Source organism: Orycteropus afer, unplaced genomic scaffold (genome assembly GCF_000298275.1).
Source record: "Orycteropus afer afer isolate SDZICR_OR568_19922 unplaced genomic scaffold, OryAfe1.0 scaffold00260, whole genome shotgun sequence".
In the NCBI taxonomy this organism is placed as follows: domain Eukaryota; kingdom Metazoa; phylum Chordata; class Mammalia; order Tubulidentata; family Orycteropodidae; genus Orycteropus; species Orycteropus afer.
Window position 1 is genome coordinate 142,272 of NW_006921847.1, and position 27,094 is coordinate 169,365.

Here is a 27,094-nt window from a genome sequence, read left to right on the forward strand (position 1 = left end):
GAACATGAGTGTCCTTCATTCTTTTTAATAGTTAGATTTTATTCCTTATTGTATGACTATTTTGCCAGTTCCTTAATACTAGCTAATTAGGGTATTTTCATTATTTTATTAATGAAAATAATGCTGTAACAAACATGCTGATAGCTTATTTAGACAAATATATTTACTTGTACATGCTTATACCCCCTCCTTTTAAAAAGCTGATATTTTAAATGAAAATTAAAATACTGGTGTAGTGCCTAAGGCATCTGACTGCTAACCAGAAGGCTAGCAGTTCAAACCCATCATCCACTCCTCGGAAGGAAGACTGGACAAGCTACTTCCCTAGTGATACTGCCTCAGAAACCAAAGGAGGGGTTGGTATGAGTCGGATCTGACTCAATGGCAGTGAGTTTAATGACTAATGGAATAACACATGGGTATTGTGTGAATCAAAGGAGCTCTGGTAGCATAGTGGCTAAAGCACTTGACTGCTAACCAGAAGGCTGGCGGTTCAAACCCACCAGCCACTCCTCGGAAGGAAGGTTGGGCAATCCTACTTCCGTAGTGATACTGCCTCGGAAACCCAAGGAGGGGTCGCTATGAGTCAGGGCTGACTCGACGGCACATAACAACTACAACAACATTGTGTGAATCAAGAGGGAAAGAAATCAGGATTTTAGTAATCCCATTTTTACTAAATCATACTGAGGCCAACAAAGCATGAAGCCATGTAAAATGACTCTTTTTAAGGGCTATGACTGAGTTGGTAAGATGAAGGATTAGCTAGATGAAGACTGCACTTTCCCTACAGAATCACATGAGGGGCTCCATTTTATTTCTCAAATTGTAAATCAGGGAGAAGGGCCTTTCTTGCCAAAGACAGCAAAATCTCATCAAAGAACATTTTGAAATCTGTGTATTTCCCTAAAGATCACTGGTACATGTGGTTATTGAGAACTGTGTAGTGAACAATGGCACCTATCTCATCCCCAAACCGTTTTGAGACTTCTTTTAGCATCTGCTGGAGATTGATGCTGGGGAAGGAAGAAAAATATTTTGCAATTTGTGGTTCCTTGTTGGACACGAAAGGATTTTCTGCCAGGCCTGAGGATCCTCTTTGGGACACTCACAGTACTCACAGTACACTGGTCTGTTCAAAATATAGGGAGATTGAGCTATCTGTTTACCACCTCAAAGAATGTCTATCTCCAGTCCATTGTTGACACTTTCATACATGCTCTATCATCAAAAATGTTCCATCATTCCTATCCAAAGGACTAACTCGACCAACTCTTTAGGTAAAAGAGATCTGATTACAACTTTGAATAGTGTTTGACCTGTGGGTGACCCAGTGAAGTTTTGGCCCTCTGAGTTGACCACATGCAGGTAAAAATAATGGATGGGCAGTATGGCATCCGCCTGCAGCCCTGGTTCCCATACCAGGATGTGTGGTGTGCTCACCGGCAGCTTGTGTGGGGGGAGCAAGGTGCGGTGGCAGCAGGGCCTGGGGGAGGGGATGCATGGTCACCCGCCATCCTGCCCCTGGTTTGATTTGTTCTTGTATTGTTCTTTTCAGTTCTTCTAGAGTTTTGTCTGTTTTCCTTGATTTTGTCCATGGTTTCCTTGAATCTCTCTCAATCTATTGAAGGCACCTAAATATTTTTTTGACTCCCTTATCAGGTAATTCCACTAGCATTTCTTCCCCTGGAAGATTTTCTGGCTCTGTACTTGGCTCACTTGTTTGAGGCATCATGTCTTGTTTTTTTTTAGGGTATAATTTTAAGTTGTCCACTGTCTCCAAGACATAGTAGTGTTACTGTATTAATTTATTGATTGTTGGTTTGCTTTACTCCGATTTTTTTTTTCCTTCCATTTCAGTGTATCTGGGCAACAGGGCAGTGGTGTGACTCTGGCCGCTAGTTTAGCGGCACTGGGGCACTAACCACTTGTCTGGGTGGAGCTGGTAGCAGACAGGAGGGAGGAACTAAGCACAAAGATGAAACACACACATGTGAAACTGCAGCCCAGCACTGGCAGAGGGTTGTTTGACAGGCGGCAGAGTAGGTGGGGGGGGGGGGGAGGCCACACTTCTGGTGACTGGCAGGTTGTGAAAGGTGAGGAAGTGGGTAGAACACACCTTTGTGGTCTCCTGATCATCTGTCTGGGTGCTGGTGCAGTCCTGGGCAACTGGAGCTGGTTATCTGGTTCCTGCCCCAGTGGAAACACTACTTGTAATTCGAAATGGCCATTCTGTGCCAATTAGCAGTTTGCTGTTCCTTCTTCACTGTCTTTTCCTTTCATCAGTCTTTGATAATCCAGGATTGTCATCATCTGTAACTGTCTTGTTTTTTAGAATCTCTGTTGTAGAGGGTCTGGATAGTGCATCTGCCTAGTCTGCCATCTTGGACCCAGAACCAGGATTGTGTACTTTCTAAGCTCTTCATTTCTCAGGCTTATAGCTTTTCTATTAACTGACTGCACAGGATAGTGGATGTGTTCTACATCACTTACAGATACTATAAATTTTATCCCAGGACTGAGTCAGATTAGCACAGCACTCCCCAACTAGTGTTTTCTTAATATATGATATGGTACAATGGCATTGGCTCTTGGAGAAAGAAACAGTCCTGTGAATCTTGTTGATATATCTATTGTCAGCATGTTGTCTGTAACATTACAGATTCTTTCTGATGAGGCTCATTAGGATGGAAAGCTCCCTGGCTTGCATAATCTGAACATTTTTTCCTCTGGAGCAGTTGGCTTGCTTTTTCCTTATGGACACCTTGAGTTATATGACTGATCAACATGTCTTCTTGGTATTGTGTGCTTATGCTTGGGACCAAATCTAACATTTGCTTTATTTATTTATTATTTAGAACTTTATGGTATAAATGCTTTGTATTTGTCCATCCTACACCTTGTTAATTTTTGACTGTCAATATATAAAGAAAAGAGAGTTTATGTAAAATGTACACAGGTGTGTCAGGGGAAGAGGAGACAGTAACCCAAACCCACGGCCGATAATCATTTCCCACTCCTAGTGACCCTGTGGGACAGAGGAGAACTGCCCCATGAGGTTTCTGAGGCTGTAAATCTTTACAGAAGCAGACTGCCACATATTTCTCCCATGGAACAGCTGGTGGGTTTGATATGCTGAACTTTCAGTTTGCAGCAGAGTGCTTTAACCACTGTGTCACCAGGGCTAATCTCCTTAGAGACTTAAAGTGGCTCTAAAATAACTCCTTAAAATCTAGAGGCAACTTAGGAAATCAGCAAACAATGGGGAGGTATTTTTTTGATTAAAATGCATTTAGACAGGCAATTTGTGAACCAGTCAAGTCACATATGTATATTAAACTTTCACCAGTTTTAATCATTTCCATTGACTATTATATTTCTATTTTAATAGTATATTCAGATCGAACTTTCCTTCTTTCCAAAGGACTTTCTTATTCCACTGTCAAATGTAACAGGAGAGAAAATACACAATTTTAAAAATTTATTTCTGAAATGCTTTATTCTTTTAATCAGTACACATTAAGTACAGAATTTCCTTAAAAATTATCAAATAACTAAATTTCACTGTTAGGACCCTAAGAAGGAAACATCTGGCTCTTCTTTTAATTTTTTTTTACATTAATCCAAGTTGCAAGTAGATGATGCTCACATTAGGGTTCTTCTGTGTTATTTCTGTCCAAGTTGGGACAACTAAAACAAAACAAAAAATTCTCACAAAAATCATTCATATAACTTTTTTTTCCCAAAATCACAAAATTAGCTTATACATTCAAACAGTATAAACACTTTAATCGTGGTAGAATTTAGGTTTCTTATTCTATTTACTGTGTTCCTATAATAATTTTTTAATTTAATGCTTACCATTAGTTCAAATGTTTAACCTATGTGGATATTCTGAAACTGAATGGTAATACATACTGTCATAGCAAAGAAATGTGTAAACATCAGAGGTGAAAGATAAAGTCATGAAAACAAAAACCCTGGCAATAAAGAAACTGTTAAAAAGCATAAAGATTGTAAGTAACAATATAAAACTCTCTGTTTGTAGATGATATAATTGTTAATGTAGTAAATGTTAAGGAAGCTACTAGAATTAGTAAGTGAATTTAGTTAGGTAGCAAGACATAAGATTAACTCAACTGTATATTTATATCTAATAGCAATTGAAAAATGAAATTAAAATTTTTTATATCATCAAAATCATAAAATGCTTAAGAATAAAATATTAAAGAACGGATAAAACCTCTACACTGAAAACTGCTATCAAGAATTCTGAAAAGTCTGAGATTTTACCCTAAGACAAGAAACTCCTGGGTCAGGGACAGAGGGTTTTATTATGCACAGCAATAGCAGCAGCACCAGTTCTGAACCCCTGTTCCCACAGGGCAATGTGTTGAGGGCCAGGTGCGATGTATAACAAGAAAAGAGTCGAGTTTACAGAACTCAGATTTTTTGTAATAAGCAGTAAGCCTGTCTGATCTTTACCTTTTGCTCTCTTTCTTCTATAGCTGCTTGCTATATAAACATTCTCCAAAAGACTAAAGGCAAGCAGTGTGCCTCTGCTTACAAGAAGCAGAAACACAAAATTCATGAAGGAATGTTTCCCAACAAATACAAAACACTGTGAAGAGAAATTAAGATCTAAATAAATGAAGATTTATACTATGTTCATGTTATGATTTCAATTTTCCCCCAAATTGAGCTATAGATTTCATGCAATTCCAATCACATTTCACCAGGCTTTTTTTTTTCTTTTGGTAAAAACTGGCAAGATTCTAAAATGTCTACAGAGGTATAATGGACCTACAAACTGTACTACATACTGTTCAACACAGTGGTCCCTAACCACGTATGGCCATTTAAAGTTAAATAAAGCTAAAAAAATTCAATGCCTTAGTCACACAGTCAAGTTTCAAGTGCTCAAAATCTTTATGTGGTTAGTAGCTACTGTATTGGACAGTGCAGACACAGAACATTTCCATCATCATAAAAGTTGCTAACCTAGACTAGCCAACTAAATGTTGAAAAAGTTGACAAAGCTGAAGAATCTATACTACCTGACTTCAAGACTTAATGCTGTCTTGATTGGTATAGCTTTATAGTGGCACTGGCAAAAGGATTGACAAATCAATGGAAAATAAGAGTTCTGAAATAGATTTACATTTATACTGTATTTTGGTTTTCAACATCACCAAAGCCATTGAGCAGGGAAAAGAACATCTTTTCAATTAATGATGCCAGAATAATAGGATATCTGGATATTCATATGAAAAATAAATGAACCTTGGCTCCTTTTTGAAATAATAGTCAAAAATCAACTCAAGCTGAATACCAAACCTAAACATAAAAGCTAAAGCTAAAGCAACAAAATAGGAGCTCTGGTAGCATAGTGCCTAAGGCACATGATTGCTAACCAGAAGGCTGGTGGTTCAAACACACCAGCCACTCCTCAGAAGGAAGATGAGGCAATCTACTTCCATTGTGATACTGCCTCAGAAACCAAAGGAGGGGTCACTATGAGTCAGGTCCGACTCGATGGCATGTAACAACAACAACAAAGCAACAAAAGTTTTTAGAAGAAAACTTATCATTTAAAAAAATAAGTAAGCCGTATACTTGGAAAAAAATCTGCAAAACATGTATCTGACAAAGGGCTGGTAATACAGGTGTATAAAAACCACCCAATAAAATAAATAGGTAAAAGATATGAATAGACATGTTACAAAAGAAGAAATACAAATGGCCAACAGGCTTATGAAAAAGTGTTTAACATCATTAGTCATTAAGTGAATGCAAATTAAAACCATGATGAGATACCATCAAGTATCTATCTACCTGATGAGGTAAAAATGAGAAGATTCATAAGGGTTTGGCTTACTCAAGTGCACATATACATCTGGCAAAACTCAAGGACTGTACACTTAAGATTTGTGTATTTCATTGTTGCAAATTTTATCTCCAAGGGGGGAAGAAAACACTAAACATGTAATGAAGTGAAGGTAATGATTTTCATGCTGTAGTATTAAGGGAGAAGTACTTTGAAATTAATACAGTAATTTGGACTACTAGATAAATGGAAAGGTTTATTATAAAGCAAGTACAGTTAAAGTTAATAGGGGAATGTATAGATGTTCACTAAAAATTGAAGGGAAAAGCAAGTAAAAATCATTTTAATAAGAATATAATGCAGCATTCCTTCAAAAAGGGATCTAATGCCTCTAAAAATTAAGCACAAATTACAAGGTCAAAAATATAAGAATCACGTTACAGCTCTAAGGAAGCTGTGCAGGAAATGCTAGAATAGCTGCTAAGAATGAGGACAGGTTGCAGTCATGCCTTCTGCTGACAGCCAAGGCAGAGTGAGTGGACTTTATGGGTAAGGCTAGTGAGCATCTCAGTTAGTCAAAACTTACAGTGAAGGTCATGTAATTATTGAGAACATTAGTAAGAATGAAACTAAAAGAATATATAGATTCTTTGTACACCTCAATTGCTACTCTTTCAGGGTAACTGTAATACTTCTCTATCAACTGAACACCTACTATCACAGGAAAGGTACTTAATTTCTCAGTCCCAATTTGAGATATGCTTGGCAAAGTTATCCATGTAGACAATATATAAGGAAATGCTGAATTGAATTTTACCTAACAGAGTAAATTCATTCAATTTTTAAGTGTTCTATGTTTACCTTTTCCTAAAGATTTAGGATAATGGAAATGATGTTACTCATAAGAATCCTCTTTATAGTTGTACAGTAAAAATATCAACAGCTGCTTAATAGCTACATTAATAGAAACAAACTAAAAAGGTACACTTTACCTGTTTTATGAACTGTGTAGCATTAAAAAGCTCACTGCAGCCATATAAAATGTGTTTGCCTTGTTTCCCCTGTAAAAATCAGAGACAGAACTCAGATGTGATTAAGTAATAAGTATCATTTCAATCTTCCCAAGAAGGCAGGCTACATATGATAGGGAATTTTTTATTCTTAATGGGTTTTTGTCGTTGGAGGCAGGTGACTGCATTTCAGTGCATCATATCTGTCCTAAAATTACATGCAATAAATAGAAGTAATGTTGTGACATGAGCATAGTAAGTTTTTTCCCCAAAAGACATATGTATTATGACACAGTGCTGGTGCTATTTCCTATTACACTAAAAATATCATGAATCTGGTGACTGCCACATTTTACAGGAATAATTTCATAAAATCTTAGGTAAACACTTTTCTGATGTAGGATCTGTACAATTTGAAGAAAACATTCTAAAGAGGTTAGTTATATTGAAAGTAGGATATAGTACAAGCAGCATGGATTGCCATTTCAGTTTCACTTGTTCAACACAAGGAGCTCTGGTGGTTCAGTGGCTGAGGTATTTAACTGCTAACCAAAAGATTAATGGTTCAAACCCACCAGCCACTCCACGGGAGAAAGATGAGGCAGTGTGCTTCCATAAAGATTACAGATTTAGAAACCCTATGGGACAGAACCTTATGAGTTTTACTCTGTCTGAAGGTTGCTCAATCTGCTTCTGTAATGATACCACCTCGGAAACCCAATGAGGGGTTGCTATGAGTCAGGTCTCTCGATGGCATAACAACAACAAAAAGTAGATATGAGTCAGAATCGACTCAATGGCAGTGGGGCTGGGTTTTGTTCAACCTAGTATTAACAAGCTAATATATCCCATTCCATTTTGTAACTATTTTATTCTTAATTTTTACAGAATGTTGGAGAGCCCCATCATAGCAGTCAAAACTTATCTACTGGAGAATTTTGGTAAGTCCCTAATGTTGAAGTTCTTTTAAATTTTTATTGTGATTTGGGTGAAAGTTTACAAAGCAAATTCATTTTCCATACAGAAGTTCACAGACACTGCCTCATGACATTGACTGCAATTTCCCACAATGCAACAGCTCGCTTCCCACTCCCTTCCCATATAGCAATTCACATACACTTAACTCTTCCCTGTGTCCTTCCCGCCCATGAACTCCTGCCTCCCCCAAGCTGTGTCCCTGTGCATACACAATCCTTCTATTCTTCCATGTTTGATCTCTCCAAGGAGTGTATATACCTGATGTAAATGTTCAGTTCACATGCCTGTCCTTTGTTTGGCTGAAAGCCACAGGAGTGAGTGGGTTCAATTCCAGACCTGAAGGGCAACTAGGGGCCATAGCCTCAGAGGTTCTATCAGGCTCTATCAGACCAGCAAACCTGGTCCCTTTTTTTTTTTTTTTTTTTTTTATGATTTTGAGTTCTGTTTCACATTGTTCTCCCACTCTATCCAGGATCTCCTACATAGTTGCCCCTCTGAGTGGTTCACAGGGTAGCTGGGCACCATCTAGTTCTTCTGGTCTCATAGTCATACAGGCTGAAGATTGCATGGTGTACCAGTCCCTTGGACTAATAGTTTCCATGCATCTTTGGTTTTCTTCATTCTTCTTTGCTCTGGACGAGGAGAGACCCATCATTGCATCTAGATGGCTGCTTGCAAGCTTTTAAGATCTCAGTCACTACTCATCAAAGTATGAGGTAGAACAATGTTTCTGTATAACATGTTATGCCAATTGAGCTTGATGTCCCCTGTAATCATGGTCCCTCGTCCACAGGTCCAACTACTCACTCCCTCTGGGTAGCTGGCTATGGCCAAGAAGTGACCATAGTCTTGTCCCTTGTCAGCTCTGCTATATACCTGGGAATTCCTATAGAACATACAAATACACTTGTAGAAACATTGTCTGCCAACCCTATACATGGTCATGGGCACACTTCTCTCCTTGCATAGACATACCTAATCGTTCAGCCCAAGTCTGTAACTCTTTATAGGAGTAGACTGCCCCATCTTCTTTCCGTGGTTCAGGTGACAGGGAAGAGGTATTTAGCAGCAGAACATTTGTTCTACACTGTGCTGAGGAAGCTGGGAGCATTTAGGTTGCATATCTTATCTCCTCTAGCCTTCACAACAAACCCATGACGTAGGTACTAAACTGTTGCCACTAAGACTATTCCAATGATACAGCAACCCTATAGAATAGTTCCCAATATGGGAGCAGACTGCCACATTTTTCTTCCACAGAATGGCTGGTGGGTTCAAACCACTGACCATTTGGTTAGCAACTGAATGATTAACCACTGTATCACCAGAGCTCCTTGAGATGAGTACTAGTATATTAATTTTACAAGTGAGGAAAACTGAGGTTTCAAGAGATAGTCCAGAATCACAGGTCTAGAAAGTCAAACCTTGGCTCTGTACCTCACTGTGCTGCCCTTCTACTCAGCAAGGTGAAAGAAAGTCCAGAGATGTGTAGAGGAGACAGATAATCTTTTAATGTAAACCCTGTGCTGTCATAGTGCATTTGTGCATAGCAGGATGAGATTTGGCTTTGTGCCTACCCTTCATGCTTTGTATGCAATGTACTTACCCCAAGAGACCATGGCTGCTTGTCTTCCAGCCACAATGAAATTGCTCCAGTAAGAATGTTGAATATCTACTTCTTGTTGGCATTTCTGAGGGAGACTGTCATGCCTACTGACTTTGTTGATAGAATACCCCAAGCATGTTCTATAGCACATGCCTACCACCTTGCTCATTGATGACTGGGCAGGAAGTAGTCACCTCAACCTATAAGCTGGTTGAGGGTAAATTTCAGCTTAATAGGGGAATCTCACACTGAGAGGTGGCTGAGCCAATAGATTCTCTATTTTAAGGAGTTTCAGGACAAGGTATACAGAAAGGAGGAGTTAGTAGCAGGAGTAAAAGCAGAATGATGAGTCACAAGGCACCCTGATTGACCTTTTTGGTAACAATGGTTAGCTCATGAGGCCTGGCTACAGAACTGTTCTCAGGTCCCCATTGCTGGCAACAAGACTACACTCCTGGTCTATGTGAATACTCACATTAAAGCTACCTACTCTTTGATTAGCCTGAGTGAGTCTCTAATCCTGCAGCTAGCAATCATCAAAAGGATAAGACTGTTTAACAATTCACCTGGGTCAATTTCTCTTTCAATGAAAACATCTTGGGAATGATCACTTCTTTCACTACAACCTCAAGACCCAGCAGTGGCAAAGCAGAAAGCAGATGGTAGTGGCAGACAGAGTGGTTTACAGGAAACACCTCTGGGTTGGCTTTCCACACTGTAATTTCCCTGTCAGTATTCCTAACCCTCATCACACAGAACATGCTTCGTCTGATCCTGAACCACCAAGATGAACCACTAAGAAAAGCGGAAGATATATAGTCTCAGAGGAGTCTTTTATATCCAAGGAGGGGTCTTTTATATCTCTCTGGTCACACAGCCAAAACTGCCTCCATGACCAAGTTATATAGCAGGAACCAAAAGAACAAGACAGAATCTAAGTGCAAACCATCAATCTGTACATTTTCCATAAACAACACTGACGAACTAGTGCAAGTTATTATCTGCTGTATTGGCCTCTGCCTTTATTAAGCCTTATGTGCGTATATGTTCTTCAGTCTCAAAAGTCCTTTGAAGAATCTGACACTGTGACTGCTACACTTCACTAACCTTTCAAGTATGGTATTTTAAGCATAATTCAGCTATTTTGATGATCCAAAATAATTAATTTCAGGGATGTTTATAGAAACGATTATGTACTCAAATGATGTATTGCACTGGGCAACTCTGCTGTAAACGCTCTCTTTAAAGTACTCAGAAGAAAAGATATCACTTTGAAGACTATGATGTACCTGATCCAAGCCATGGTATTTTCAATAGTCTCATATGCACACAAAAGGTGGACAATGAAAAAGACTGAAGAAGCGTTAATGCCTTTCAGTTATGGTGTGGAATATTAAATGTATCATGGATTGCCAGCAGAAGGAACAAATCTGTCTTGGAAGAAGTATAACCAGAATGTTGCTCAGAAGGGAGGGTGGCAACACTTCATCTCATGTAATTTGGACATGTTACCAGGAGGAACCAGTCCCTGGAGAAGGACATGATACTTGGTAAAGCTACTTGGTAAAGCAGAGGGTCAGTAAAAAAGAGGGAGACCCTTGATGAGATGGATTGACACAGTAGGTTCATCAAAGGACTCAAACACAGAGGACGCCATGGGATCAAGCAGCGTTTTGTTCTGTCACACGCAGGGTCGCTATGAGTTGGAACCAATTCAACGACACCTAACATTATTATGTACTAGGAGACTGCCACTTCATTTTTACAGTGCCTCATTAAAATATTAAAATAGTTGTAATTTATTAAATTTTGAATGACACAAAGAATGCTCCTCCAGTGGGGACCTGAGAAGAGTCCTATAGCCAGGCTTCATGAGCTAACCATTTTCAAGTAGTTCAGTTACCAAAAAGGTCAATCAGGGTGCCTTGTGACTCATCATTCTGCTTTTACTCCTGCTACTAACTCCTCCTTTCTGTATACCTTGTCCTGAAACTCCTTAAAATAGAGAATCTATTGGCTCAGCCAACTCTCAATGTGGGATTCCCTTAAGTGAAAAAGAAAAAAAAAGATTACAAACTCCCATTCTAACAGTAGTTAATTTTGTTGCACCTGCATTTTAAATGTCATTTTTGCTCTTCAAGCTATGCTTCTTTCGTCACTATCAGTTTACTTAATTATCACTCCTGTCAGCTTTGAATAGTACCCCATATTTAATTTGCTACCTCTAATGCTCCCATTTTCTGGGGGAAAAAGAAAAGACATTCCAAGTTTGCTAAAACTTTGTTGCTAAGTCAAAAGAAAAGGAGTAAAATACGCATTATTCAGGTAAAGGAGTTCCAGAAATCATTTTTTTTTGGAAGAGGAGCTTATGTGACACTTTACAGGTTTAAAGTAAAAGCTGTTGTTGTTGTTATTGTTGTTATGTGCCGTCGAGTCATACCTGACTCATAGCGACCCCTCCTTGGGTTTCCGAGGCAGTATCACTACGGAAGTAGGATTGCCCAACCTTCCTTCCGAGGAGTGGCTGGTGGGTTTGAACCGCCAGCCGTCTGGTTAGCAGGCAGTAAAAGCTAGACAGCTGCAAAATGCATTCCAATAATAAGATATGTTATTATCCAGACCCACCACTTGTCTGTCAGTCTGTTGTCCTGTGGTGGCTTGCATGTTGCTGTGATGCTGGAAGCCATGCCACCAGTATTTCAAATACCGGCAGGGTTGTACATGAGGACAGGTTTCAGTGGGGCTTCCAGACTGAGACACACTAGGAAGAAGGACAGGGCCATCTACTTTGTAAACAACTGAACATGGAAAACCTTACAAATAGCATGAAAAATAGCATGAAACACTGATAAAGTGCTGGAAGATGAGCCCCTTAGGGCTGGAATGTATTAAAAATAAAAATATGGCTGGGGCAGAGCTGCCGTCGACCTTAATGATGTGGATGGAGTAAAACTTTCGGGAAATTCACTTGCTGGTGGGGCACAACTCGAAATGTGAAGAAACAGCTACAAAATACATTAATAATCAGAATGCAGAAGGCATGAAGTAGTCAAAAATGAAATGGAATGTATAAAGATCAATATCCTAGGCATTAGCGAGCTGAAATGAACTGGGATTGGCAATTTTGAATCAGACAATCATATCGTCCACTACGCCAGGAATGGCAAACTGAAGAGGAACAGTGTCACATTCATCATCAAAAAAACACTTCAAGATCTATTCTGAAGTACAATGCTGTCAGTGACAGGATAATATTCACACACCCGCAAGAAGACCAGTTACTACTACTACTATTCACATTATTCACATTTACGCACCAACCCCTAAAGCCAAAGTGGATGACATGGAAGAGTTTTACCAACTTTTGCAGTCTGAAATTGACCAAGCATGCAATCAAAATGTATTGATTATTACTGGTGATTGGAATGTGAAAGAAAGAATCACCACTGGTTGTTGAAAAATATGGCCAAAATGATGCCAGGGACTACATAAGAGGATTTTGCAAGACCAGACCAATGACTTGTTCATTGCAAATACCTTTTTCCAACAACATAAATGGTGACTATACATGTGTACTTCATCAGATGGAATACAAAGAAATCAAACTGACTATATCTGTGGAAAGAGGCAATGAAAAAGCTAATATCATGTCAGAATAAGACCAGGGACTGACTGTGGAAAAGACCATCAATTGCTCCTATGCAAGTTCAAGTTAAGTAGCCAAAGAGTGTATTCCACCTGAACTTAGAGACCATCTGAAGAACATATTTGATGCACTGAACACCAATGATCTAAGACCAGATGAGCTGTGGAATAACAACAAGAACTTTATACATGAAGAAAGCAAAAGGTCATTAAAAAGACAGGAAAGGAAGAAAAGATCAAAATGGATGTCAGAAGAGACTCTGAATCTTGCTCTTGAATGGAGAGTGGCTACAATGAAAGGAAGAAATGATGAAATAAAAGAGCTGAACAGAAGATTTCAAAGAGCAGCTTGAGAAGACAAAGCAAAGTATTAATAATAAAATGTGCAAAGACCTGGAATTAAAAAACCAAAAGGGAAGAACATGCTTGGTATTTCTCAAGCTAAAAGAATTGAAAAAAAAATTCAAGCCTCTAGTTGTAATATTGAAGGGTCCTAAGGGCAAAGTATCGAATGATGTAGGAAACACCAAAATAAGATGGAAGTAATACACATAGTCACTGTACCAAAAAGAATTAGTCAACATTCAACCATTTCAGGAGGTATTGTCCAAGCTGCACTGAAGGCGTAAGTCAAAGTGAAAAACAAAGCTCCAGAAATTGAGATGTTTCAACAAACAGATGGAGCACTGGAGGCACTTACTCATTTATGCCAAAATATTTGGAAGACATACCTGGCCAACTGACTAGAAGAGATCCATATTTGCGCCCATTCCAAAGATAAGTAATCCAACAGAATGTAGAAACTACTGAACAATATCATTACTATCACATGCAAGCAAAATTTTACTGAAGATAATTCTAAAATGGTCGTAACAGTATACTGACAGAGAACTGCCAGAAATTCAAGCCAGACTGAGAAGAGAGCGTGGAGTGAAGGATATCACAGTTTGTGTCAGATCTTGGCTGAAAGTCAAGAATACTGGAAAGATGTTTATCTGTGTTTTATTTATTATGCAGAGTTATTTGATTGTGTGGATCATAACAAATTATGGATAATGTTATGAAAAATGGGAATTCCAGAACACTTAATTGTGCTCATGAGGAATCTGTACATAAGCCAAACAGAACAAAAAAATGGATAATGCATGGTTTAAAATCAGGAAAAGTGTGTGTCAGGTTGTATTCTCCCACATTTATTCAATCTGTATGCTGAACAAATAATCTGAGAATCTGGATTATATGAAGAAGAACATGGCATCAGGATTGGAGGAAGTCTCATTAATGACACAACCTTGCTTGCTGAATTGCTCAAAGTGAAGACGACTTGAAGCACTTACTGATGAAGATCAAAGACTACAGTCTTCAGTATGGATTATACCTCAACAAAAAAGAAAAAAAAAATCCTCATAAATGGACCAATAAGCAACAACACAGGAGCTCTGGTAGCATAGTGCCTAAGGCATTTGACTGCTAACCAGAAGGCTGGCGGTTCAAACCCACCAGCCACTCCTTGGAAGGAAGGTTGGGCATTCCTACTGCCGTAGTGATACTGCCTCGGAAACCCAAGGAGGGGTCGCTATGAGTCGGGGCTGACTCGATGGCAAATAACAACAACAACAAGCAACAGCACAATAAATGGAGAAAAGATTGAAGTTGCTGGATCCACAATCAATGCCCAATGGAAGCAGGAGTCAAGAAATCAGACATTGTATTGCATTGGGCAAATCTGCAGCAAACGATCCCTTCTAAGTGTTATAAAGCAAAGATGTCACTACGAAGACTAAGGTGCACTTGAAGGTGCTCTTGACTCAAGCCACAGTATTTTCAATAGCCTCATATGCACATGAAAGCTGACAATGAGTAAAGAAGTTCAAAGAATTGATGCATTTGAATTGTGGTGTTGGTGAAGAATGCTGAAAATACCATGAACTTCCAGAAGAACAAATAAATATGTCCTGGAGGAAGTGCAGCTGGACTGCTCCTTGGAAAGTGAGAATGGCCAGATGTCATTTCACCTACTTTGGTCATGCTATCAGAAGGGACCAGTCCCTGGAGAAGGATGACTCAGGGGGCTCCTAATGACAACAAAATTTTCCAGATCAGATGTAGTGTAGGCCAGAAATGAATGTAACTGGAATAGAAAAATAATGAATGTATGGGCATTTCCCTATACATAGTTTTTTTTTTTTTTAAATTAGAAGAAAAGTTGGTTATGTGTAAGGTTTCGATAGCCACCAGACAATACTAGTATTTTAAAGACAGAGAACTGTAGAACTGTGACACCATCACATGATAGAATAAGAAGGCCAAACTATACCTTTATGTAGTCAACAAGATTTTGATATTCAATGTAGTTGCCACCTCCCACCACAAAAACGATTGCCTAAAAATGCAAACAGAGGGGGAGAAAAAAAGGTAAGTTGATTAAAACAGTTAAATTAAAATAGTAATTTAACTTTAGCTAGTAAAAGGTTCATGGTGTTACTTCAATTAAGAAATCAGTTTCTAAAAGAAGTTCATAAATTTTTAATTTCTAAAGTCTATCAAGTTATATTCTTTAGTAGCAAATAAATCTAAAGAGCTTTCTCCAAAGGGCATTTCTGAATTTGAGGTTATTTTGTGGGAAGGAAAAATAGAAAATAGCATTTATAGAATTTCCAACCTATGTTACTATGTTATTTACTGTATTAATTTTTACTAAGAAGCTTTTTTGCATTTCAAATAATATAGTCATGGTAACTTCACAAATACTTAGAATCCAATTTTACAAAGAGTTTTCATACATATAAAAACTATTCAATTATGTGGACATACCACATTTCTTTATATATTTGTCAGCGATGGACATTTGGGCTGTTTCTATCTTTTGGCTATTAAAGAGTAATTTGTAAACCAGAGTTTGTGTGGACATATGTGTTCCTTATTCTTAGGTATATACACCTAGGAGTGGAATTGCTAGGTCATATGATAATCCTATTTACTTATTTGAAGAACTGCCAGAGTATCTTCTGAAAGAGCTACACCATTTTACATTCCACCAGCATTGTATGTGGGCTCTGATTTCTCCGCATCTTTGTCAACACTTACTATCTAACTCTATTTGACTATAGGTATCCTAGTGTGGGTGAAGTGGTATCTCATTATGGTTTTGATTTGCATATCTCTAATAACAAATCATCTTTACATGTGCTCATTGGCCATTTGTCTGTCTTCCCTGTTGTCTATCTTCCTTGGAGAAACATCTGTTTAAATCTTTTGCCCAGTTTTAAATTGGGTTGTAAGACCTCTTTACACATTCTAGTCTCAAGTCCTTTATCAGACATATGATTTGCAAATATTTTCTCCCATCTGTGGATTGTCTTTTAACTCTCTTGATGTCTTTTGATGCACAGAATTTTAAATTTTGATGAACTTTAATTTACTTTTTATTAATCATACTTTGTGTCTTATCTAAGAAACCATAGCCAAATTCAAGGCCATGAAGATTTATACCTGTTTTCTTTTCAGGGTTTTATAGTATTCGTTCCTATATTTAGGTCTTTGATACACATACTGAGTTAATTCTGGGGTATGGTGTAGGATAGGGGTCCAACTTCATTCACATGTTCGTTATTTTATAAGCTTAAATAACATAAGCATAAGCAATTTTATAAATCAGGAACGTAACAGTTGCTAAGAATAATTAAAAAAAAAAAATCTTAGATGCACAGAATTGGATTTATCAAGACTACCAAACACTAATCATAAGGAAATCATGTTTAGGCAAAAATATTCCTCAACACTGCTTGGTCACTTTTTCTTCTTTCCTCTCTACGGAGAGAATTTTCATACGGCACTCACCTCTTGGAATGGATTTTTATTCCTTGGCACTGAGCTGTAACAAAGAAAAAGCGCACTGAAAATTTCACTCACGTCTTTTCTTATGGATTAAGCAGATATGGGCAACGCATACACACGTATTAGGTATGTACAATTCTGCCTCCCTCACCTTCTTAACATGGAAGTTCCTTTTGTTTTGCTGAGCAAGGTAGTAAATTGGATGCAGAGGATTAAGCTGTAAAAGTTTAAAATTAAATGGAATACTATCTTATTGACTTTGAAATCAATTCTAGGAGAAGATTGAGAAAGAGAAAAGAAATGATTAAGCAGCAGCTCCCATCAGAAGTAGAACTCTGGATACAGGTGAGTTGACAAAAGTATAAACACATGTATGGGAAGAAGAACTTCAAAAGGAAGGGGAGAAATGGAAAGAGGGACCTGTATTTTGCTGTAGCTTGTTATTTCTCATATATCTATGTATCATTATATCATTAAATAAATATGTAATTAATATGTGTATTTAGATGCACATTCAAGCCATCTTTTTTCAAAGCTTCTCCATGTCAGATTTATATCTGAGTGCTAAAATAGGCTGTATAGTGTGGTGTGATTTACAAGGTCTACTTAGATTTTTCTCATGAGTAATTTTTTAAACTCTCAACCAAGAGGACAGAGCTAGTATAACTTCCCTTAATTATTCTAATTATTCACAGCTCATTACTTAGCCTTATCACTTTTTCCTCATTTCTATGGCCTATCTAAATATTTCATAGAAAAGAATTTTAGAAGCCTATCTGATTGAAATACCTCATCAGTATAAGTGTTTCCAGTTCCTTTAAAACTAGACATGATATGAGGAAAGATGACACTTAAGTAGCATAGTATTACCAGTTATTAATTACTAAGATTTAATTTTGATGGAACAGCTCAGGAGATGGCTGAGTATATAAAAATAAACTCCAAGCTCATCTATCTGTTATTAATACTGATATTTCTCATTATCATGCATATACTCCATGTAGGATTAATATTATAGAATTAATACAGGATTACAAGAATTTCTAATTAAGCTACTAAGAAACAAAATATATCTACTTTTAGTCATAAATAAATGCAAGGAACAGAAAAAAAATGCAAGCTGTAGAATACGGGAGAAGAATTAGACTGTTGCATAAGGAGAAAAGAGCAGACGCAAGGAAGGAGAAAACTAAAGAGATTAACTGAAAAGTTTGTGGACATCTGTATTCTTTTTAAGTAATACCTTTACTGAGATATCACTCACATACCACAAAATTAACTGTATTAATAGAGCTGTACCACCCTCACCACTAATTTCAGAGCATAAAAGAAATCCCTCTACCCGTGAGCTGTCATCCCTAGTCCTCCTCTCTGTTATTCTTTGCTGATTTCTTGTTATCTGTAGCTGCTATAAGCATCTTCTTTTCCAAGTTTGGCAGTATTTCTAGTAAGCTCAGAAAAAAGAATAATCTTATGTTACTAAAACAACCTAATAATCAACTCTAGTGATTAGAGGATCTGTCTTGACTGCATAAAGAGATGTGAAACCTTAGGATCCAGCAAAGCCAAAGTTCTAAAGATTCCAAACATAAGATATATAGGCAGGAAACCAGCTACAACCAAGTTTTAGTGTTAGAAACAATCATTCAATAAATTGTTTTCTAATTTATAGACTATTTTTCATATCAAACAAAACAAAATCATTAATTAAATCTTAAGAAATAAATACAGAAATAATTTATAGAATTTCTCATTCCTATAAATTGTTGTTTACAACAATGGTTCCCAGGGTCTTGGGTTTTATGGAACAGTAAAACAAAACAAAAGACATGATCCAAAATAAAGCTCTTAACTTTTCATGTGGTCTATAAGACTATTCATGCAAAAATATACATATTATCCAAATGCCTTCCCACTTAGTTTATAATACAACATTTGTCCCATCTGTGGAAGATGAAATATAATATTTGTATTATATATAAATATTATATCTAAAATGCATTTTGCATGTGTGTGTGTATACTTATAATGACAAACACTAAAATGTTAAGTATAATTACCAATGATTATCTCTGGGTACTAAGATGATACTATTTTTTTTTAAAGAGTTTTCTATATAATTTGACTTTCTAATAATGCGCGGTTACTGTTTTACACTAAAAAAGCAATTATTTCCATTCTGGGTTTGGGGAGAGAAACCCACAGGAAATTACATTACATAATTACATAAGACAAAATATGCTTACCTGTCATTACCTCTTAGCATTTTTGGATCAAGATATCTGTAGTCATCTGTTTCCTGTTTAAAAAAAAACAAAAAATTTACCATGTCTATGGAATTTCCTTTTTAATTTAGATCAGCATATTATATCTTATGTTAACGAATCTATCAATTTCATAGAATGCGTAACCACCACCACCACTATTCTAAGTGCTTTATATGAATTATCTAATTTATCTAATCCCAGTAATAGTCCTATGAAGTAGTTCCCATTGTATTCCCCATTTTTCAGCTGGCAGTTTGGGGTACAACCACTCATCTGTCAGTTTGTTGTACTGTGGTGGCTTGTGTGTTGCAGTGATGCTGGGAAGCTATGCCACTGGCATTTCAAATACCAGCAGCAGGGTCACCCATGGTAGACAGGTTTCAGTGGATCTTCCAGACTAAGAAGATAGACCTGGTGATCTATAAAAATTGGCCCATGAGAGAATCTTATGAGTAGCAGTAGAACACTGTCTGATATACTACTGGAAGATGAGCCACTCAGTTTGGAAGGCATTCAAAATATGACTGGAGAAGAGCTGACTATTCAAGGCAGAGTTGACTTTAATGACATGGATTGAGTAAAGCTTTTGGAACCTTCATTTCATGATGTAGCATGACTCAAAACATCGGCTCCAAACAGCCATCAATATTTGGAACGTGGAATGTATGAAGTATGAATCTAGGAAAACAAAGTTGTCAAAAATGAAATGGAATACATAAAGATCCTAGGTACTAGAGAACTAAAATGGACTGGTACTAGTCATTTGAACTGGGCCATCATATGGTCTACTATGTCAGGAATTGAATTATGTCAGATTGAAGAGGAATGGCATTGCATTTATCATCAAAAAGCACATTTCAGGATCTATCCCGAAGTACAATTCTGTCAGTGATAAGATAATATCTATATGCCTACAAGGGAAGACCAGTTAATACCACTATTAAATTTACACACCAAACGCTAATGCCAAACATGAAGAAATTGAAGATTTTTACCAACTTCTGCAGTCTGAAATTGATCACACATGCAATCAGGATGCATTGATGATTACTGGTGATTGGAATACAAAAGTTAGAAACAAAGAAGGATCAATAGTTGGAACATATGGCTTTGGTGATAGAAATGATGCCACAGTTCAACTGATAGAATTCTGCAAGACCAATAATGACTTATTCATTGCAAATACCTTTTTTTTAAGCAACATAAAAGGCAATTATATACATGGACCTCACCAGATGGAACACACAGAAATAAGCCATTTGATTGCTAACCAGAAGTCTGGCAGTTCAAACCCACCAACCACTCCTCAGAAGGAAGGTTAGGCAACCTACTTCCATAGTGACACCCCTCAGAAACCCAAGGAGGGTTCGCTAAGAGTCAAAATCGACTAAGCAGCAATGAGCTTGATTTTATTTATTTATTTTTTTTACATCTGAAGAAACTGATCATGGAGAAGCTCAACAGCATCAGTCAAAACAAAGTCAGGAAATAAGTCAGTCACAAAAGGACAAATATTGTATTAGTCCGTTATTGTGAAAGTTAAGGAAAGGTTTATATATTGGAGGACATTTTCTTTGTTGGTTACCAGGGGTGGGAGGGAAGGGGAGGGAATGCTGTTAGATAGATAGAGATAAATATTGATTTGGGTGAAGAGAAGGGCAATGCACCAAATATGAGTGACCAATATGGCAGCATTGAGGATGAGAAAGACAGAGTTACATGGGCAGTACAAACAACAAATATGAACCCCTTTGCAAATACAATACTGAGTTGTCAATGAAAGCAAACATGGGTATAGGGACGGATAGATGGGTGAACAAGCTAAACAATTATATATGTCTAAATGGAGAGTGTATCCAAGATCATATACAGGGTTGGCAGACAATGGGCCTCTCAGGGTGCAGAAGAGTATGAAGGGATGGACACTGGGAGGAGGTAACTATGGGGAGGAAGTGGGAGGGGAGCTGCTGCATTGTAAATTTTGGTCAATGACATGAGACAAAGTATATGTGAACTGCTGTATGAAAAGTGAATTTACTCTGTGAATCTTCACCCAAATCCTAATAAAAAAAAAAAAAAAAAAAAAAGAAAAAGAAAAACAGAAAAAAAAACCAAAAACAAAGTCAGGAGCTGACTGTGGAACAAACCATTCCACACAACTGCTCATATGCAGGTTGAAGCTGAAGAAAATTAAAATAAGTCCACGAGAGCCAAAGTACTACTGAGTATATCCCACCTGAATTTAGAGACCATCTCAAGAATAGGTTTGACACTGTTCCACCTCCTACTTTGGCGAGTAGCGACTGGGATCTTAAAAGCTAGCAAGCTGCCATCTAGATGCAATAATGGGTCTCTCCTTGTCCAAAGCAAAGAAGAATGAAGAAAACCAAAATTCATGGAAACAATTAGTCCTAGCGACTGGTACACCATCTGATCTGTAGCCTATATGACTATGAGACCAGAAGAACTAGATGGTGCCCAGCTACCACTGTCATCCACATAGAAAGGGATCTATGGAGGAGATCCTTGATAGAATAATGTGGAATAAAACTCAAAATCATTTGGAGAAAAAAAAGGGGAGGGGACCAGGTTTGCTGGTTCGATAGAGCCTGGCGGAACCGTTGAAGACTATGGCCCCTAGCTGCCCTTCAGGTCTGGAATTGAACCCACACCTGTGGTTTCCAGCCAAACAAAAGACAGGCATATGAGCTAGACATTTACCTCAGGTAGATACACTCCTTGGAGAGAACAATCATGGGAGAAAGAAGGGCTGCTTATGTACAGGGAGACAGCTCAGGGCGCAGGAGAGTACAGAGGGATGGACACTGGGAAGAGGTAACTATGGGGAGGAAGTGGGAGGGGAGCTATTGCATTGTGGTAAACTGTGGTCAATGTCATGAGACAAAGTATATGTGAACTGCTGTATGGAAAGTGAATCTGCTCTGTAAATCTTCACCCAAATCACAATTAAAAAAAAATAAAAGGAATAGGTTTGATTCATTAAACACTAATGATAGACGATCAGAAGAGCTGTGGGGTGAGATCAAGGGGAACATATGTGAAGAAAGCAAGAGGTCATTAAAAAGAAAGGAAAGAAAATGACAAAAATGGATGTTAGAAGAGATTCTGAAATTTGCTTTTTAAAGGACAGTAGCTAAAGCAAATGGAATAAATGATGAAGGAAAGAAATTGAACAGAAGATTTCAAAGGGTGCCTTGAGAAGACAAAGTAAAGAATTATAATGATATGCGCAAAGACCTGGAGTTAGAAAACCACAAGGGAAGAACATGCTTGGCATTTCTCAAGCTGTAAGAACTGAAGAAAAAATGGAAGCCTTCAACTGCAGTACTCAAATATTCTATGGGCAAGTAATGAATGATGCATGATTAATCAGAAGAAGATGGAAGAAGTGGAGAAAAGATGACATCCTGCTAACACATTCTGCCCAGTTCATCTATAATAGAAACCTACAAAAACCAAGTAAAACAGATAGAAATAAGGAGCCTGGAATTCTGAGCAACTAATGAGAAGATAAAGTATTAGATTGAGCACAGATTGGAAAGGGAGATTGAGCGAGATCAGTGACTGAGGAGAGAAAAGAAGCAAGGAGTAGCCATTGCAAATACTGTAAATACAAAGGTGGATGGGGAGGGGGGAAAACACACTTAAGGGAATCCACACAAAAATAAAGACACAGTGTAGACAGATTGGGAGGATTTCGAGATGAGCTAAATTTGTGTGGGATGTGCAAGAGGAACATACAGAGAAGCAGGTCAGACTTACAGTGGCACAAGTGGCCACAGAGTAAGGATGGAGAAAGAGAAAGGTATGAAAGAATTCACCATTAGTAAATGAAACTGGACCCTCCTCTGTTGCGTTGAATCTGACTCACAGTGACCCTTTTTGAGACAGAGTGAACCTGCCTCCTAGAGTTTCCAGGGTTGTGGATCTTTGCAGAGGAGCACTGCCTTGTCTTTCTCCTGTGGGGAAGCCAATGTGTTCAAGCAGCTGGGCTTTTGACTGGCAACTGAATGCCATCCTCAATAATCCATTCCAGACAGATCCAGAGGCTTCAGCTATCCTTTCCTATGCTTGCATCACTGGCTGATCTTCTCACACCCACCTGAAGACTCGCCCTTTTTTCTGTTTTTAATCTTTTATTATTATTCTGTCTTTTCCATCTCTTCTGCTTTTCTTTATTCTCCTCTCTTTTTCTTGCCCCATTCAGAGAGAGGAAGACATTAATCATCCACTAGTCACCCATATCTACTGCACCAACCACCTCACCCAACAGATGAGCACTACCAATAGTTCCTACAGCATAAGATCAATGACAGATGGTGGATAACACCTCATCCCAACTGCAATACCTCCCTAGGACAAAGACCTGCACCCATATTCCCACCAGTTATTCAACCAACCAGCACCCATCAAAACAACAAAGCAAAATAAAAAGGGTGAAACAAACAAGGACAACAAATTCAAAATGTAACTCAAAATATCTTGGAGACAACGGATAACTTCAACACAAAGAAAGGAACAGGACAAAACAGTGGAACCAAGTGACCAAACTAAGGAACTAGGAAATCTCCCCAAAGAAGAACATGTAACAGATATACCTGATAAGGAATTCAGTATTTAAAATGTGGGTGGGCGTATGTATATGTGTGTGTGTGTGTGTGTGTATATATATATATATATATGTATATGTGTATATATATATATATATATACATATATGGCATTCCAACAGCTCAAGGAAACAGTAAACAGAAGCAAGTAAAAGACAGATAATACCCTTGAAGAATTCAGAGAAATCATACCAGAGCAAATGACAAAATAAACAGTTAGAAATCATACAAAAACAGCAATTAGAAATCCAGAAGATAAACACTAGAATTAGCGATAGATAACACACTGGAAGGACAAAAGAGTGGAATTGAACTGGCTGAAGAAGGCATTTCCCAGCTACAAGACAAATCCTTTTGACACCAGCTTGTGTGAGGAAAAATCAGAAAAAAGAATGAAGAGAAATGAAGAAAACTTAAGAGTTCTATGGGATGCTAACAAAAGAAATGACATATGCCTGACTGGAATTCCAGAATAAGAGAGAGCGGGGAAAAAAGAAAAAACAAAACAAAACAAAAAAAGCCCACAGAGAAAACTATCAAAGACTTGGTAGCAGAAAACTTCCCCAATATGAAAGACAGAAAGACATCCATTCAAGGAGCTCAATGAACCCCACACAGGGTAGACCGCAATAAAAAGTCACCAAGATATATCATAAACTTTCCAAAACCAAAGACAAAGAAAGAATCTCAAGAGCAGCTTGGGAAAAATGAAGTGTTACCTACAAAGGGCTACCAGTAAGATTAAGCTGTGATGTCTCAGCAGAAACCATGCAGACAAGGTAGCAATGGGGTGACATACACAAAACCTTGAAGGAAAAGAATTGTCAACCAAAAATTATATATCCAGCCAAAGTGCCCCTCAAATATAAGAGTGAAATTAAGACATTCCCAAACAGAAAATGTTAAAACCACACCAACCCTACAAGACATGCTAAAGAGAGTCCTTCAACAGAAGACAACAAATTAACACATATGACTAAACTACCCAGATACCAACCCACAAAAGAATTCTTAAAACTAAAATTACCTTATAAAAAGAAAAACAAATACAACAGTCAATCTGTAAACAGCATCAACTACAAAGATGACAAAACTTCCAAATGGAGAGGAAATCAGGATGCTATCAATATAGAACACATTGTTTCAAACTTAGGGAGATAAGCATCTACTACAGGGTAATCACACACACAAAAAATTAATATGCCTTCTAACCAAAATAAGAAAGAACAAAAATAAGAAAGAAAATCAAAAGGATTGAGTAAACACAAAATCAACATAATGAAGAAAAGGGAAAGAAAACTCAGTAACAAAATAAATTCAATGAAGTAAAATATTTGGAAGAATCCATCAATACCTCAAGAGAAAACATATGATTGACAGCAGGAAATTCACACCTACCATTAATAATACTAAATGTGAAATGGATTAAATGTACAAGTCGAGAGAGAGTGAGTCAGACTGAATAAGAAAAGACTTACCAATATGCTGTCTACAAAAGACTCAGACATAAAGATTAAAAATAAAAATGTATAAAGCTAATGGCAACCAAAAAAAAGCAAGAGTGGCAATTTTAATTTCTGGTAAAAATAGATGTCAAGGTGAAAACCAGCATAAGGAACAAAGAAGGGCACTGTATGATGATAAAAGAGTCAATTGACTAAAAGGACATTACCAGAATAAATATCTATGCACCCACTGAAAGAGCTCCAAAATACATAAATCAAACATTAACTGAATTGAAAGGAGAAACAGACAATTCTACAATAGTAGTAAGAAGACTTCAACATACACTTTCAGTGATGGACAGAACTTCTTAGAAAAGAAATCAACACATACAGAAGATCTCAACAACACAATCAACCAACTCAACCTCATACACATACACAGAACACTCCACTCAACAAAAATACAATACACATTCTTTTCCAGTGCATATGGATCATTCTCCAGAACGGACACTATGTTAGGACATAAAACAAGCCTCAATAAATTTTGAAACACTGAAATACTACAAAGCATCTTCTTGGATCACAACACAATAAAATAAATAAAGTAACAGGAAGACCAAGAGGAAAAAATCAAATACATGGAAAATAAGTAATAAACTCCTCAAGAACTACTGAGTAACAGAAGAAATAAAATGTGAAATAAACAAATGAGAATGAAAACAAGACATACTGAAACCTTTGGGACACAGCTAGAACAGTATCAGAAGTCAATTTTTAACAATAAATGCACACATCAAAACAGTAAAAAGAATCAAAATCAACACTTTAACTCAACAACTATAACAATTAGAAAAAAAGCAATGAAAAAAGCCTACAATCTCAGTAAGAAAGGAAACAATAAAGATCAGAGTAGAAATAAATGAAGCAGAAAACAGAAAAATAGAAAAAAATATCAACAAAATTAGAAGCTAGTTCTTCAAAAACATTAACAAAAGCAACAAACCACTAGCAAATTTAAGGAAAAGAAAGGCAAGATGCAAATTTGAATAATAAATGAAGCAGGTGACAGCACAACAGAACCAACTGAAATTAAAAGGATGGTAACAGGATACTATGAGAATAACTGTAAGAACTATGGTGGTATAGTGGTTAAAGCATTTGATTACTAACCAAAAGGTTAATGGTATGAACCTACCAGCTGTTCCACAGATGAAAGATGAGATGCTCTACTTCCCTAAAGATTTATAATCTTGGAAATATCAACTTGATGACAGTGAATGTGTTTTTTTTTTTTTTTTTAAACGAATAACTGTACTCCAACAAATTCAAAAACCTCGAAGAAATGGATAAATTTCTAGTAACACAAGACATACCTAAACTAACAGAGATTGAGATAGAAAACTTGGACAGACCCTTAACAAAATAAGAAATTTAGCAGATTATAAAATAACTCCTCACCCAAAAAAGTTTTGGTGCAGATGGCTTCCTTGGAGAACTGATACCCATCATACTCAAACTATTCCAGAAAAGAATGGAATATTCCCAAATGCATTCTAAGAAGCAAGCATAACTCTGATGCCAAAGCCAAGTGAACAGACCAACATCCCTCATGAATATAGATGCAAAAATCTTCACCAAAATCCTAGTCAAAACAATATAACATCGTATCAAAAAAATAATATCCCATGACCAAGCAGGATTTATACCAGGTATGAAAGGATGGTTCAACATCAGAAAAACAACATAATCCATCATATAAATAAAATAAAGGAAAAGAATCACTTGATCATATCAAACAATGCAAAACAGGCATTTGATAAAATCCAACATCCATTCCTGATTTAAA

General features: G+C 37.3%; 1 protein-coding gene and 1 pseudogene across 1 annotated transcript in view; both read right to left on the reverse strand.

The window, feature by feature from the left end:
• Nucleotides 1-814: 814 nt before the first annotated feature.
• On the reverse strand, nt 815-2,789 carry LOC122150914 (annotated as a pseudogene).
• An 877-nt stretch (nt 2,790-3,666) lies between these two features.
• Nucleotides 3,667-27,094, reverse strand: part of SCFD1 (sec1 family domain containing 1) — a 147,312-nt gene continuing 123,884 nt past the window's right edge. The window contains exons 21-25 of the mRNA XM_007949997.2: nt 19,150-19,202; nt 16,907-16,940; nt 15,384-15,449; nt 6,820-6,888; nt 3,667-3,690 (exon numbers count right to left, since the gene is read on the reverse strand). Of these exons, the coding sequence (XP_007948188.1) occupies nt 3,667-3,690; nt 6,820-6,888; nt 15,384-15,449; nt 16,907-16,940; nt 19,150-19,202 (246 nt within the window). The remainder of the gene's footprint in view (nt 3,691-6,819; nt 6,889-15,383; nt 15,450-16,906; nt 16,941-19,149; nt 19,203-27,094) is intronic.